This window comes from Dipteris shenzhenensis, chromosome 26 (genome assembly GCF_047967505.1).
Source record: "Dipteris shenzhenensis isolate YYH24624 ecotype China chromosome 26, Dip_SZ_1.0, whole genome shotgun sequence".
In the NCBI taxonomy this organism is placed as follows: Eukaryota; Viridiplantae; Streptophyta; class Polypodiopsida; order Gleicheniales; family Dipteridaceae; genus Dipteris; species Dipteris shenzhenensis.
The window spans coordinates 21,170,224-21,186,929 of NC_141621.1; the positions used below are offsets into that span (position 1 = coordinate 21,170,224).

Consider the following 16,706-nt stretch of genomic DNA (forward strand, 5'->3'; position numbering starts at 1 on the left):
ATGGGCATTTTGAATTCCGTGTTCATACGTAGTCGACAACATAGATTAGATTCTTGATTTGCATAATAATAATACCTAAGTTTGTCTTGTCCAAAGGCATGATGATTAGAGTTCTCTCTTGCTTTGAGAAGATGTTTACTTTATGTTCACTTATTGTGTGGATGATAATTAAAAAAAACTTCTTGCTATCCCTGACTTGCTATGTCGGGAAGCATTCTTTGATGTACATTGCCCTCCCTTTTGCTTGAGGGGGGTGTTGGTGTAAGCAAACTCTAGGTTGGTCAATATTAGAGCATGGTTGAAAGGAGGGACTGGATCAGCCTCTTGTCACTTGCATGGTTGGCTGCATGGAGTACCTTGAGAGAGAGATTAAGGGCCGTAGTCTCTCCTGTAATCACGGGTTGTTGGTGGCACAGTTGTCTCTCGAGTTGGTGCACTTGATTATGCCTTGGAAGTCGACCATGATGAGCATGGCCACAGTCTCCCATATAGTTCGTGGCTCGGTGCCTCTGTCAATCAGTCATTGTAGCTAAGTGTGTGTGAGTTGTAACTCCAACAAGCTCGGTTGAGCTGAGGAGATGAATAAAGCTATCACCTACGAATAAACGAGACTATTTTTCATATCTTTCACTATTATTTCATGCACTATTTCATTCACTAGTTGCTCAGACAGCCCTTGGAATAGATAGCGATCTCCCTTTTTCTTACTGCATGCAATAGTTTTATACGAGTTGAGATCCATCACAACTCTGGCAAGATACGCAGTTCAAGATGTGCCTTGCCAATTTTCCCCGTGACACTATTGTATCTGTCATAGATTTTGCAAAAAATTATTCTTTTCAAGAACAAGATGAGATACATAGTGCTGATTGGTACAACAAGCACATAACAATTCTTGTGCATATCACGTATAGTCATTTGCTTGATTCTTCCACACATGATGCCAATCTACTTGATGACTCACAAGAGTCCAAATCAGTGCAATGCACTTACCATTTCTACATTTCAGATGATAGGGAATATGACACTCTATTTGTGCAGCATAGTTTTCTACTACATTGGGAATGTCTGAAAAAGAAAAATCCCCATGCAGAAAATATAAAACAACATTGGGTGTGGTCAGATGGTACTGCCTCTCAATTTAAATCAGCATGTGGATTCTACTTCTTCTCAAGGTTCAAATCCCTAATTGGTCTAGAAATGATGTGGAATTTCTTTGGATCTAGCCATGGGGTGAACATGATGGATGCGGTGCTATTATTAAGCAAGCTCTGTTTAAACACCAATTAGCATGCCCTCAAGAAAAACTCAATGATGCCCATGATGCTGTAACATGGATTACAACCAACCTCTCCATGGGAGTGCATTCAACATATAGTAAACAAAGCCTTAAGAATACTATAGTATGCAGAGTGTTCCATGAAGTGAAAGTGGATGAAGTGCAAAGGAGAAGATGGCACGATTGCAAGAAAAGTAAAGGAGTTCATGGTCTGCATAGCATATGGGACTTTTCAAACAACTAGTTAATTAAAATGAGAAAACTTTCTTGTGTCTGCAGTGCGCGCATCATAGGGGATCATGACGATTGTGAGAACATTGCAACTACGAAGACATGGGATCGAGTTCAAGTTTTTCCTCTATGTTCAGATGGAGTCACAAACAATGGAGAGACAAACGAATCGCCACAGTTTGGGGAGTGCTTCGATGACCTCACTGACTGTCTGGAAGAGGGGGATAACTTTGCAGTTGTCATTGATTCTCAAGAGAATGAGGAAGATGACCCATACTTTTTTGTTGCAGTGCACAAAACCTAAGTACAAGGTTGGGGAAACATTTAAGGATAATTGGGGAACAACCTATTAGAAGTGGGATGTAGTAGTTGGAGCTTTTTGGTACAAAAAAACATCCAAGAGAGGCCGGATTACAAAATGCTACATAAGAGTCCACAAACACTCTCATCTAGTAAGAGCTATTAAGTTCCAGATGCAACCTATACCACAACGAAAGAAGGGAAAGAGTGTCTTCAAATTGGATTTAGACATGCATGAGCACAACTTGGGGTGTCTTGGAGCAGTGGATGAGGATGACTGAGATAGTACTAAGAAAATGTATGTAGTCTCATTGCAAGAAAACAATATGTCCACTTGTCCTACAAAATGGAATTTGTATTGAGACTGCTTCTTATATCCCAAACAACCATTGTGTTGGTTTTAGTAAAACCCAAATGGTAAAACCCATGCTTGTTTTTAGTATATCCCAACAACCACCGTGCTGGTTTCGCATAATGAATCCACACATCCTACAAATCCATTCATCTTGTAATAATAGAAGCAAACCACCGAGCTAATGGCTGTTCATATCCTAGAGCAAACCAATTACTGCACTCGCGATAACTTATCCTGCACTACTACCATGCTATCCTAAAATTTGTTGCATAGTGCTATACTAAAACAGTGCCCTTTAGACTTTATATAATTTCGTTAACTATCAGATTTCATCCCATTCTTGCCTCGGGTATATCCTAACAACCAGCGCACTAGTTTCCCATAATGAATGATCCATTCATCTTGTAATCATAGAAGCAAACCACCGTGCTGGTGGCTATTCATATTCTAGTACAACCAACCACCACGCTGGCAATAACTCATCCTACACGAATCTTGCACAACTACAGTGCTATCCCTACACTACTGCCATGCTATCCTAAAATTTGTTGCACAATCCTAGTGCCATTTAGACTGGTTATTGTTAATTTTCAGATTTCAATCACCAGGCTACTTAAAATATTTAAGTACTAACATGGAAGCAGGTCGATACAAAATCAGGTATTACGAGCACCATGAGAACATCCACAAGTTCAAGAAATGTCTGCAAGATTTATTTCAAGGAAATTTCAGACTCACAATTATCTTATCAACCTCCCTATGCAAGCATCTCCCAGCTCTAGAGGCCAGTCTACTGCACTATGGCAGACCTCTTCTCACACTCGAATCACACACTGCTTGCTTGACTCTCCTGACTTATACACCCTTATTAACTCCTCCTTTCACTGGGGGTCCTCTTCATCCTACTCTTTGCACTCTATACATATTTGAGCCTCTTTCATGTCCTGTCAAAAGAAACCTACATCATGAGCTTGACAAGTACCTTAAAGGAGCATAAAAAACAATAGCCAGGGAAATTACTAATCACCATCTGTGCCGACTCCAAGTAATACACCCACTATCGAAGTAGGTCCTCCTTGCAGCTATTTTCCTCCTTCTTCTTAGGGTCTGTTTCTGTGAGAATGCCATCCAACATTGTTTTCAGATAGAACAAAAGCATTCCAAAGACTTTTGGGTATGCCATAGACTCATAGGAGGTGGATCAATGTATAGAGTTTTGGGGCTAGATTTTGTAATGGGCTCTTAGTTGTGTCTGCACTGCACTTAAGTAGGGACAGAGTTCATTGAGCCCAACCTTCTCATTCTTCAGTCTCATGTTAGTTATCTAATCTAAATCTTTCATCTCACATTAGTTGTCTAATTGAAATCTTTCGTGGTACAATAGTTCACTAATCGAAATCTTTCACTCTCACATTAGTGATCTAATCAAAATCTTTCATCTCACATTACGTGTCAAATCGAAATCTTTCATCTCATTATTATCACCGCACTGGCATGGATCAGAGGACACTATCTAGTCACTTAGCTGAGAAAACATTGCCCAAGTAAACTCTGGAGAAGATTAAAAATTCAATAGATTACAATTTCAAAGACTCCTTCCCTTCATGCCACTTCCTCTTTCCTTGATTTGAGCTTCCTAGTTGTAGGATCACAGCCCTTTTTGCTCCTTTTTGGAAGGGGGTTGGTTCCTCCCTTCAGGCTCCTTTTCCTCGCAGTCAAGTTCTCGGTCTTGGCCTTCTTCAATTTGAGCTCCTTGTCTTTAAGAACTTTTGCCCAAATGGCAAATTGAGCTGTAGCATCTACTTTCTCGTCATAGATAGCTATACAGGAGGCAAGCACATTTGATCTATCCATGACCTGGGCAATGGCAAATGGCATTCTCTACATAGCAATTTTGTATGCACCTACACTCCAAAGCAAAAGAAGTGCACAGGGTGGTAGCATGCAAGCCATCAGATATAGTAGTCATCTATGATGGGGGTATGGCAAACCATGCATTTTAGACATTGCTGCATAGTAGGATAGGCATCTAATTTAACTATTGTGGCCGTCAATACCACAGTCTTGCTCTGTACATGATGAAGTTGCTTCTTGATTCCTTCCTCCCTCATCCTAAGGTTGCGGATGTTCTCCTTCATCTCCTCCACTTTTGCTCACTATGTGCAATAGATGCATCAGAATCCCTCATCATTTGTTGAACTTTTGTAAATTTCTGGAAAACTTCTTCATGGGCGGTCTCCAAGACTTCCACTCTAGTTTGAAATCTCGCAGGGCGACGGACTGCTTTCCATAACTATCAAAAGCCATGGCAAGCCTGTGCAAACATCTATCGTGATCTTTTTGCAGGGTATTGTAGGCTTCTCTTTAGACTTCCAATAGTGTTTCATAAAAACAACCCTCACTGTGGCTACTGCAAATTTCTCCACCACGATGGTTGGAACTTGCTCCACTGTGGTGGCTGCTCTCTGCATCCTTCCTAGCCTGGGGAGCTGCCTCGTTGTCTTCTCTACCCCGATTGTTCTTTGCCCCATCCTTCTTGGCCTCGAAGCTCTCTCGTAGTTCTTGTGATGTCACCTTTTTGCTTTTTGCATTCTCCCTTTTTAGCTCCTCCATCATCTGGTCTTTTTCAATGTTCAATGAGTTTTGCATGTTGCACCGTAGTGGTTGGCCCGAATTTTGAATAATTCAAGGTGGTAGTACTGACTTGCATGGTAATGAATGATTAGATGTGGTGGCATCTAAGATTGCTAGCCACGTTTGTCAGTTAATTACCAGCCACCGCAATGGCCTACAATTACTCAGCTTCTAGTTACCACCATCGAGTTTGCATGCATGATTACTACGAGTGTAGTAAATTATGGGAATGAGGGATTAGAGGTGATAAGGCTTCATGATTTACTTTTGTGGGAATTATTGCCTGATTATGGTGGTTGTCATTAGCCATGGTATAATTCCACCGTGCCACCGCTCACCCAGCACTGCACTTTAGCATGCATGATCACTACAAGAGTAGTAAAAATTACTAGTCATGCCACCGGTCACCTACCACCACGCTTTAGCATGCATGATTAATATATATGAGTGTAGTAAATTACAATAATGAGGGATTATAGGTGATTAGGCAAATTATTGCCCGATGGTGGTGGTTGTTATCAGTCATGGCTACGATTCCACCGTGCCGCCACACCATGCTTTAGCATGCACGATCACTATGAATGCAGTAAAAATTACCAGTCATGCCACTGCTCACCCACCACCGTGCTCTAGCATGCATGATTACTACGAGTGCTGTAAAAATTACCAATCATGCCACCGCTCACCCACCACCATGCTTTAGCATGCATGATCACTATGAGTGCAGTAAAAATTACCAGTCACCGGGAATGAGTGATTAGACATGGTATTGAGAATTATTGCCTGGTGGTGGTGGCTCTCATCAGCCATGTCTGTCATGGCTAAGTTGATTACTAGCCACCGAAGTGGCACCACATGGCGTCTTCTTCATGATTACCAGCCCCGTCTGGGGGATTCCACCGTGGTGGCTTGCAATTATGGATGGAACCCTGGGCTCTAGGTACCATGGTGGCTTGAACTTTATATATATATAAGATCTGTGGCATTTGGCATTTTACTATGTTGCTCTGATCCACCCATGCTCTGCTACTTTTCTCCACACCCCTTCTCTATCCTCTATCTCTTTTCTGCCTCTACTCTACTTTGCTCCATGCTCCCTCTCCAACTCTCATCATTGAATCTACTCCCCTGCTCATCCTCTGCTCACCCACTCATCTTCAGCATGCCTAGTTGGTCCCCCCCTTGATGCTCTGTGATTCCAATAATATCTTCCTTCACATATAAGGTCATTGTGTTGCACTCACATGGAATATAAATGCTCGCACTAGTGGAGACTCTTCGTTCCCACAGGCGACTCCCCATGCATTTGAATGTCATCACCTTGGATAACATGCTCACAGAGGGCCTCTTTGTGGTGGCTGTGCTGTATGGGTTCCCCCTAGATGTCAACAAAGCACTCAATATTTTCTTATCAGAGTACTCTCGACTTGCTAGGGGGGTAATTCACTGAGTCCTGGCAATGTGCATGGTCTTCAGCCTCTCCATCATATCGTCCTTTGGCTCCCTCAAAATTGCTAATGCAACAAGCTAGACTGGCTGAAACTGAGTTATACAAATTCCTCACTGTATGTAATGTTTTGGTCTCTAAGAGACTAAGGCAGTTATGTAATCTTCTTTTGTTCAATTTGAGGCTCTCAGTATGCACTGTTGTTAACTTTTATATTTGTATTTGAATGGTTATGGCCGCTACCTATAATCTTTTGTTTAAGGCTCTTAGCAATTGTTGATTTTTTATAAATGTAAGATCCTCCGTTCAATTTTTGCTCGGTATAAGTTGATAATTTTTATATAACCTGTTATTGGACGTAAATGTACATTGTAATCTCTTTTGCTCAATTTTCACTCAATAAATTATACTTTTGCCATCATTTATATTTTGAGTAACAAGGACTAAATACCAAGAAAAAAGGACTACAATTTCCTTGGTTTATGACCAAAATAGTGCTAAAATAACTCCAACAACCCCATCGTTGTGGTTGCATGGAGATACATCTCGAAAAATACAATTAAACTTTTAGAAAATGCAATTGATGATATGGCCCTTGAGGGGTCCCCTTTAGGGGCAAGGGTCATATCGACATGCCATTTCTGTCCAGTGACATCCTAGATCTTGTATATTGCACGTAGATATGGCCCTTGCCCCTAAAGGGGACCCCTCAAGTGCCATATCGTCAATTGTATTTTGCTTGGTTGCACAACAGAATACATTTTCCTTGGTAGACAAATATGTAACACCAAGAACTGGCACGGTGGCTTTCATAGATCTCCTCCCATAATACATAAAAATAGGTAATGGAGCTATAACTCCAAGAACCAGCGCGGTGGTCTCTCCAAGAGAACCTTGAATTCTGGGCGATGATAGGTGGTCATGCCAGAGACTGTGCTGAGGCGATGCTCATAATGATAGATTGTGTCTCATTATTACGCCAAAAACCAGCACGGTGGTCTCTCTAAGCCAACCTATGATTTGCATGGGCTGCCGGCAAAGAAGTCGCAAAAGGCTGCATGATGATACGTGGTCACTATGCTATGCGACAGTGTTTTGAATGATAGGTTGTGTCTAATTATTATGACAAGAACCAATGCAGTGGTCTCTCCACTGAGCCAACCTTCAATTTTAATGATTTGCATGGGTGTGTGCCCAGTGATAGGGGGCAAAGCTACAGCAAAAGGCTATGCGATAATAAGTAATCAGGCGGCGTAGGCCAGAGACTGCACTATGTGAAGCAGTGCAGAGATGCCATGTGTCGAGCTATGTGGTGTTCTAAACAAATAGATTGCATCTCATTATTATTATGCCAGTGCACCTTCATAACGCCGAAAAAAATTTCAACGAGAATGTGGGTCCGTGCAAAATTCAAATATTCACCCAAAAGCGCATCATGTCGCAGCCCCAAAATGGCCCCAAAAATAGTTTTGCGATTGGCTACACCAAAGCTAATGTTGACCCCAAACCAAAGTTTGCGCAAGGTCATGTCGAGGTGCGTGTGGGTTGCAAGGCATTTGCAGGGCGGGGCAGGTTGCAGGTACTTAATCTTCCAAGATTTGATGGGTAGAAGGTGTGAAAATTCGAAATGCATGGGAGTAGCAAAATTTCAGCCATCGATTTTCTCCCCTCTGGTGATACACGTCAACAGAATTTGATATCCCAAATAAGTGCAATGTGGCCTAAAATGCTTCAAAACACAAATAGGCCAAAGGACACACTATCGGGTTTGATGCTATGTATTATTAAATGCAATTACCTTTGGCATGCTTATGAGACATATAGCAAGCAAGTGCATGGAAAAAGAATTGTAAATAGTGTTGGATTTATTAAAATATATTTTGACGTGCACAAATTACACTTTTCCAACTTCTTCCATTTTAGGGTGAATCTAGATACCAATAACAACAACTATCAATGTTTTAAGACCACCATGCACTAGTCCCACTAGTTTGGATTCCAAATTTTCAATCCGTTTTGGTTGTCAACAAATCAAAAAAAAGTTATGGATTGAGGAGAAGCTCACGTAGTGTACTTTTGAATGATTACTTGGTTGCATGTACGTATAGAATAAAATTTTGATGTTTTTGAATAAATTACTATATCCTGTAGTCTTTAGGATGCATTCTTCACATGTAACATAGCAGTTGTAATGCTTTAATGGTCTTGTTCCAAATCCTTATTTCATAATTTTTTGTTGTCATGTTCAAGTTTGGAATGTGTACTACAACTTGAAGACAAAGTTTACTGAATTCTATTGAGCAATGCATAAGTTATGGGTCATGCAAGATACCTATATATAGAAAAGTCCTTGAACCTCACCAAAAATGGCTACACCCAAGCAAACAATGACCACCAGGCACTCTTTTGCAAAATGCCTGCTTCTTTTACAAAAATAGCAAGCATCCAAGAAAGCACCAAAATAGATTTCCATGAAAAGATTCCACCCATTAAGCAAGACAAGTTCCAGAGCCTCTAACAATTCCTTGCATCTATCTCACAGCATGCATACCTTTGGTGAAGCTCTTTTCGGCTACACAACCTTTTCAAAGAGACTTGAAATGATATTGAGCTGAGGGTGAAGGATTTCATTAAGTCTCCGAAAGTGGACCCAAACTGGGCATTCATGTTGGAAGACCTCCTCTAGAGTGAAGGAGGCATCACGTAGACCAGATTTCCCTGATACCCAACCGGACTAAAAATGAGCCACTCCCTTTCACGTGCAGACTCCACGGTAGCTTGAAAAAATCCCCTTCCAATGAAGCGAAAGTTGACCAAGGAAGATTTTCCCTGGTAGGCTAATAAGAACCAACGAGGGAACTTGTCTTCACTCAAGATTCTCCCAAGGAACAACATATGCACACCATAATCGAGAAGCTGCGGCTGTACTCTGTACAGAGAGCCTCCAGTTGGATATCAAGTTAAAACCTGGCAACTCTCCGGTTAGAGCCCTCGCATGCCTGAAATGACTCCCTCTTATAGAGCTTAATGCGTTGGAGATCATTCCCCAAACAAGCAAGGTCTATCACACCGCAACTTTCAACTCTCTCCTTAACTACCTTGGCTAACCTGTCAGGAGGAATGCACTCAGTTAAGTCATCTCCCTCTCCACCAGCTCGCTCCTTTCTTGACATCAAACGTGCAAAAATGTTTGCATTGAGAGCTAAATGGGATGAACAAGAAACTGAACATAAATGCTATTGATCGAGAGAACAAAACGTAATCATGTAGATGAATGATTAACAAAGTTTCTAAACACACATTTGGAGTTATGAGCTTCTTTATACACCTAGAAGAGATGTTCTCAAGTGCATACAATTGCATATGTTTGTACACAATTGTTTACATGTTTGCAATGACTACTTATACAAGCATAATTGATATTATGGATGGAGAATTTGCATGATTTATAGATAAAATAGCATGTGCGTGTAATGATGCAAGGAGACATTTATACTCGTGTCCCACGTATAGTATGTTGCATAATGTATATACTTATTACACTTCAAGAACTTATATTTACACTCATCGTATTCTCATAAAATCTTGATACCATACACCCCGAGGCAGAGTGTGCCCGTTTTGTTAAGTCCGGTGATATGGGAATACATCAATTGCATTTTGTTACGAAGAACACACACGTCGTAGATCTTATTGCGATATCAAACTCTACAGCTGTGGCATGCAAAAGCTGGCACAATCTAGAGCATGGCTATGGGAATGGTGCGAACACGTTTCTTCGGCACTTTCACAATCAGAACGCCGTCTGCATCGTAAGCCTTCACCTCCTCAGCACGAACCTCGCCTGGCAGCTGGAATTTCCGAAGGAAGCTGCCCGTCTGCCTCTCCTTAATGTGCCATTTGCCATAGAACTTATTGGTGCTCTTGCGTGTGCCGCTCACTTGTAAAGTGTCACCGCCCAGAATTTGCACTTTGACGTCCTCAGTTTTCAAACCTGGAAATCAAGGCATCTCTCAGAGGTTACTCAGAGAAAACTTGTAGGTGTTCCAATAGCAGAAATCCCATAGAGGGAAAAGTTATTGCGTTGTATGACTAGTGCACCATCATTCTAGATCGAACACGATCAAACCGTATTAGGAGACTTCGAATGGCACTAAAAGGCACGAAAGACCTTAATAACAAATTCTGCAGATGAATTTGAAACTCGAAAGGAGGAAAAAATGTAGCTCTGCCCGCGGCTAACTGACCAGGGAGATCAAATTTGAAGACGTGGACCTCGTCATCTTCAACCCAGTCAACATCAATTCCTCCGTAGGTGGAAGCCGTGAAGCTGTCCATGGCTGCGTGGTGGTAAGGTCGACGTCGAAGGGATGGAGGATAGAACGAACGCAACGGTGTGGCAAGCAAAGAAAGGCGATCAATTTATGAGGGGAAGAGAAAACGTCGAGGGGTTGGAAGCATCTTCCGTTGCAGTAGCTTTAATGAGTCGACAACAGTATAGCTTTAGAGCTTTAATGGCTCGACAGCAATTTCTAAACCCTCACCGTAAAGAAAGAGCTGGATGCCTGAGCTTTTCTAGCTTTACGCAACAACATGTTTCTTGCCAGCCAAGGAAATCCTGTTCCGCAGAGACCTTTCCGTCCTCGGTTACATCTCTATTCTATTCTTTGCATTCCTTTATTGCCGGGGTTTCAAAGGATAGGGGCCTTATCATCAGTATATGTATGTATCTCTGTCTCTCTCTCTCTCTCTCTCTCTCAATACTTCGCTTGATTACCAAGTTTTAAATTTCCCTACGCTCTTCATTATATATATATATATCTCTCAATACTTCGCTTGATTACCAAGTTTTAAATTTCCCAACCCTCTTCATTCTTCAATATTGTGACATGAGTGCAAAAGTGCACGAGGGCACTACCTCCTAGTATAGTGGTAAAGCAAGCCTTCTGGGGTGGGGAGAGGGGGCGAGGGACAAGCGGAGGGGGGGGTGTCGATTTGCCACTCATAAATATGTACGAGCATATTACATGGGTTCAATAGAGGGGTTTTTTTTAATATTTCTTTTGCATAGTTTTTACACACAAAAGGGTACCATTTAAAAGGACTATTCACAAATTGAATAGCATTTTATTCACAAAGAATTCATAGATAAGGGATTTTTAAATCAAGCCTTGATGCACGTGATATAGAAGATTTGCATAGAGTGAACCCCCCAGAAAGAGAAGCAAACTATTTTTCAAAAGGTGTTGCCCAGCTATTAAAAGGCAATTTTTATAGGATGATCTCAATTTTTAATTTTTTGGAAATTCACAACAGAGTTTCAATCCTCCACCATAGCACTACCTTTAAGGAGGCAATGCTAACAAGTAAAAGACACTTTCTTCCAATTAGTTGTTGCCACCAGGCAACTTATGGGAAACAACCATGGAAAAATGGGATGGATAAAGTTCTAGAGACATTATCAAAATTTAGAAAACAATCTTGCTCAAAAGTGCCAAGAAGAAGTGAGGGAGAGATGGGACATCGCATTTGAAAGCATTTCTCCTAAGAGATGGTGCTACATAACAAGTTTATGAAGGTTGTTTTTTCACAATGGTATTATTCGATGATTAATTTTATAAATTGTGTTTCAATGATCACTCTCATTTCAAGAAGCCCACATGCTAAGTTTCTATTTAAAGATTAAGGTTTGCAACTTCTATTATGTGGTATCAGTCCAATTTTATGAATTTTTATCTCACATATTAATAAAGGGTTTTGTTATCTATGATAAAATAAAAGGGTCTACTAAAGCTATTTCCTTATTATCATGAGTAGCAATAGTCCAATTACTAATTAATAATTCTAATAGATAACTTACAATAAGTCCTAAAAAACATTTTTAAAAATATTATGTATTTCTTAAAAGCACTCTCCTTGTTTGTCATCCCTCTTTCCTAGCTGCCCTCACAAACTCATGTCATAGCATGAGCTTTCTCTTTAAAAAAATGCTTAACACCTTATTGCATGCTTACATTATTCCATACTTTAGTAACTCCTTTATTTATACACCCCATTGGATCTTACCGAATTCCTTCATTAGTTTGTTCATCTATACTTCTCATCTACCTATTCTTAAGTCCCTTAATCTCAACAGATTATTCTTAGGGATTTGGGGGAGATTGAAATTACTCAGTTCAAATTGATGATTTAAATATTTTAAAGCATTTAAATTTTACAATAAACCACAGTTCCACCCTCGTCTCCTACTCCACCCTACTCGTACTTCCACCCTTGTCTCCACCCTCTAGCTATGTGGGTATAAGCATGATTGGGTGGTATACTAGCTAGCACTTTTTGTAGTGATTACATTAAGGATGGCTTGCTACCATAATTAGTAGAGCTGGTAGTCAGTGCCAATTTGAATAAAACTCTACAGCTTTGTTGGATTCAATGCTAGTTTCCATTTTTAGCTCTACCATTCTATTGTTGGAGGCTCACCTCTATTGCACACAGTCGAGGCATCATGAAGATGCACGGGATAGAGAAACCCTCTGCCTCCTCCTTTCGTCTCCCTCTCTTGACTCAGTGATTCCTTATCCTTGACTCCTCCTTTGTTCCCAGACCACATGAAATAGAAGGTATCTCACCCTTTTGGGCTAGCTAAAGAAAAGGAGACAACTGGGTATACCTTCATCCTCTAGAAAATAGAAGGCAATGACTCCACCTTCACCTTAACCACCATCACCATCACCATCTCCTTAAGGAAAGGAACACCATCGAAAGTGCTGGAGGTTGATAGTCCATCTCCTCTGGTTTGGTTTCTAATTTCATTTCTATGTTGTGTCAATTTATCTCGTTCAAGATCGGATTTTCTTTTAAAGCATATGCATGCAAGGTTAGATGCACGTTCTTATAGCATGCAATCTTCTCCAAATATTACGGAGTATATCTTTAGTTCCAGCTATGCAAGGGTGTCGTTGAAGCTTTCCCAACTATGCAATATTGTCTTTGTGTTGTCGCTCAAGGATTGTGAGGTAGCATTCAATAGGCAATCCATGTTGTTGAGAAGAGCTAGAGCGGCTATTATGACATTTCACAATACCTTGAAAGCCATGAAGCCAAGCAACCTAAATGTAGCAACTTCGTGGGGGTTGTTTCTATTCTCTTGCGGTCACAGTCACTTGTGCAGCATTCGGACTACTTCTAGATAAGAAAGCAACATTACCTAACGCTGCTATATCTGAGTAGAGGATGCAAGCTTAAAATGTTTGGTTATGTGTGTGGTTTGCAGTAGAGAAAGAATTCCAGAGAAAGCATTCTAGGGCATGATGGAAAGGTGTGGGCAGCTTAAAACAAAACTATTAATTTCTTTGAATTCAAGTGCTTATATTCAAGTCATATCTTTCAATCCATTGTTTCTAATTCAAGTCATATCTTTCAAGTCATTGTAGAGAAAGAATTATAGGGCACAATGGAAAGATGTTTGCAACTTAAAACAAAACTCTTAAGTTTGTTGAATCAATTAAGTGCTCATATTCAAGCCATTCTTGAATTACTTAAGTGCTTAGATTGAAGTCATATCTTTCAAGCCATTGTTTCTAACTAAATAGTCAATAGTTCATGGATTTGATAGTCCCTTTGGTTCATTTTCATTTGTTTGCTAGTTTCTACTTTATCTGAGTATATTCAAGGTTAATTGAGTACATCTTTGTTTTCCCACTGTGTCTTTGAGAATGGGTGGCATCCTCCATTTGTGGCATTCAAGATGAAAAAATTCTTTTGCATGACTAATGCCCAAGTGCATGAGGTATACAACCTCTATGACAGTATGCATGATGCACAACTCCTTGGCGAGGATGATTTCACTGTGCAAGATTGGTTGGTTTGTTTTGAGGTTGTGCCTAAGAGAGGATCTAAGGTTAAGTATTGGACAGTGGGGCTAGAGTTTTGGGCAAGTTTCTATACTTTACTTATGACTGTATACCAAGAACCTCCTAGGAATTATGGTCTAGAGGTCATGAAATCATTTGCAAGGGGGTTTCTCTTTGAACATCTATTTAGGGGGCCAATTGATTGGGTCGATTTCTCTGAGAGCGTGTTATGCAAATATGGAACTTGGAAAGCTAATGCAGAAGTGATAGAGGTGGGCACCTTTTTGCTCTATGGATGCACCTCCAAATTCTTATTGAATGGAAAAGGTTGTGCCAGTTGAGGTAGGGGATACACCCACAGGGTCAGGTCAAAGTTTGAAGAAGAAAATGTTTGATGCCCTCCCTCTTGTAGACTTAGATAGTGTGCTAGTACAAGTTTTCAAAATGCATTCATTAGCACTATTAGGCTAGGTTCACACCACTTGCCCGGCCACATATAATGAAAATGGGGAGGAAGATGGGCACCAAGTGTGGTAATTCACACCATCTAGTGGCATGATATAAATAAAAGATGCCTCATTATTGCTTCAATGAATGATTGACCTGAAAAGAATATTTTGGAGACACTCTGCCCTCACTCTGCTTGGGTTCAATACTCAGTAAGAATGGTTCGCATGTTTTCTCACTCCTGGCCCAATGAGTTGGATGGCCCTCTAGATTTACCCATGCTTTTTCCCCCTCTGTATCTAGACCCCCATCCGCGATTGGACCATGTTTGAAAACAAACATGTACTTCATTTTTTGCACAATGGGTGAGCCACTGGTGAGCCTTAGAAACAAATGGGGTAGTGAAGGCACTTGAGGCACAGAAGGCAGATATGCATCATGATAAGGGAGAGCGAGAGCACTAGTAGATACTTTTATGGCACAGTTGGAGACTCTGTGTTCAAGATGTAGCATGCCTTGTAGGTGGAGGAGAGTGCTAGGATAGGTGATGCAAGCAATATGGACCAACTAAGGCACACAATTGGGAGGTTGATGTTGAACATTGATACACTTCACGATTCTTTGGTAGACACAAAATCTATTGATCTTATGGCTAGGGATGAAGTGGAGTTTGACTTTCAAGAAAGACATGAGAGTAATGTGTGTATCTGTTGATATCGACACATATGATTTATGTTATGTTTGTACAACTTTTGGCTTGTTGATGTATGATGCCAAAGCACTGTGTATGTTCTTACTTCCATGCAAGCATGCATACAACATGTTATGTTTTGTACACCTTGCCACCAGCTCAGATGAATGTATGGACAAAGAATGCAGCTAGATAATTACACCAAAGATACAATCATTAGTGCTCTTTGATGTTTGTGACGCATTGTACAAAAGCATTCATTAGCGTATGTTCCCAAATCATCCAACTTGAATTTGTTTTTTGTATCCTACCTGCTTTTAATTATGCCAGTGGTATCTATCTGCGTATGAGGTGCCAGGTACATGCTTGTAAAGTTGTAGATATCTAATTATCTAGCATGTGCTACCTACCAAGCTTGTCCAGTGTATGGTAGCTTCCATGCATTAGAGGGTGGCTACTGCCCACCAAATGCTACCTATCTGGCCCTGCCACAAATGGTAACTTCCACACACTAGGTGGCCAGTACTTAGCATCTACTAGCAACTCTATTAGAAAAGAGTTGGTAGCTACAACACAATTGTAGCTAATACATGGTGCATAGAAAGCTACAACCCATAGTAAGGTAGCTGTGAAGCTCTGAATGTTGGCTACTTGCCCACCAAATGCTAGCTACTAGGCCCTTCCGAAATTGGTAGCTGACACACAGTAGGTGGTAGCCATGTTGGCTACTAGCAGATAAGAGATGAAGCTACAACACTGTGATAACTACTGCATGGTGGTTAGATAGCTAGAACGTGGTGGTAGCTACCTCATGGTGGCTACAACACCATGGTAGCTACTACATCATGGATAGATAGCTAGAACACAATGGTAGATATTTACCTAGGGTAGATACTTGATAGATAGCTACCTCATGTCCAGTACATGGTGGATAGATGGCTACAACACATGGTAGCTGCCTCATGGTGGATAGATAGCTACAAATTAATATTTTGGTACCTACCACATGATGTATAGATAGCTACAACTTAAGGAGTAGTGGCATCATTTAATAGAAGGTATTGCCACATGGTGGGATGGGCTCTTTTGTAGTTATGAATTTCCTTTTGTACGCACTTGGGTGGAGTAAGCTAAGGGTGTCCACTTTTTGACCACTTTCCATGGCTTGGGAGGGGGGAGAACATCCTTTTTTTGCACACAAATTGGGAAATCTGATCTAGTTCCCTAAGTATTTAGTTCTTGAAGTCCTAAGACAAAACACCACACATGCCTTTGTGCACATAATGGTGTGATCTAATAAAAAATTGGAGTTACTCATAAAAACTTTGTTTCCGGCTGACTTAAGGGTCATAGCGCCTATCACACTTTTTCACAAACAGACACTATGACACTAGATTCACAATTTCTCCCTCATTATACATCAAATGAAGGTGAAACTTGATAGGAAGTGTGTTTACATATGGTGGAAC

The 16,706-nt window shown here is 40.7% G+C and overlaps 1 protein-coding gene across 1 annotated transcript; it reads right to left on the reverse strand.

The window, feature by feature from the left end:
* Positions 1 to 9,817: 9,817 nt before the first annotated feature.
* On the reverse strand, positions 9,818 to 10,721 carry LOC147884803 (17.4 kDa class I heat shock protein-like). The gene is made up of 2 exons (XM_087397908.1): positions 10,494 to 10,721; positions 9,818 to 10,240 (listed from the first exon to the last, which is right to left on the reverse strand). The coding sequence occupies exons 1-2, from the start codon at positions 10,582 to 10,584 to the stop codon at positions 9,987 to 9,989; spliced, it is 345 nt and encodes a 114-aa protein (XP_087254034.1). The 5' UTR covers positions 10,585 to 10,721; the 3' UTR covers positions 9,818 to 9,986.
* Between the last annotated feature and the right edge of the window lie 5,985 nt (positions 10,722 to 16,706).

What these genes read in the sequence shown, in the direction of transcription:
- LOC147884803 (XM_087397908.1), bottom strand. Translation starts at nt 10,584, where the DNA reads ATGGACAGCTTCACGGCTTCCACCTACGGAGGAATTGATGTTGACTGG. An exon ending in CTTCAAATTTGATCTCCCTG is followed by an intron (nt 10,241 to 10,493) that starts GTCAGTTAGCCG and finishes CTTGATTTCCAG; the next exon opens with GTTTGAAAACTGAGGACGTC.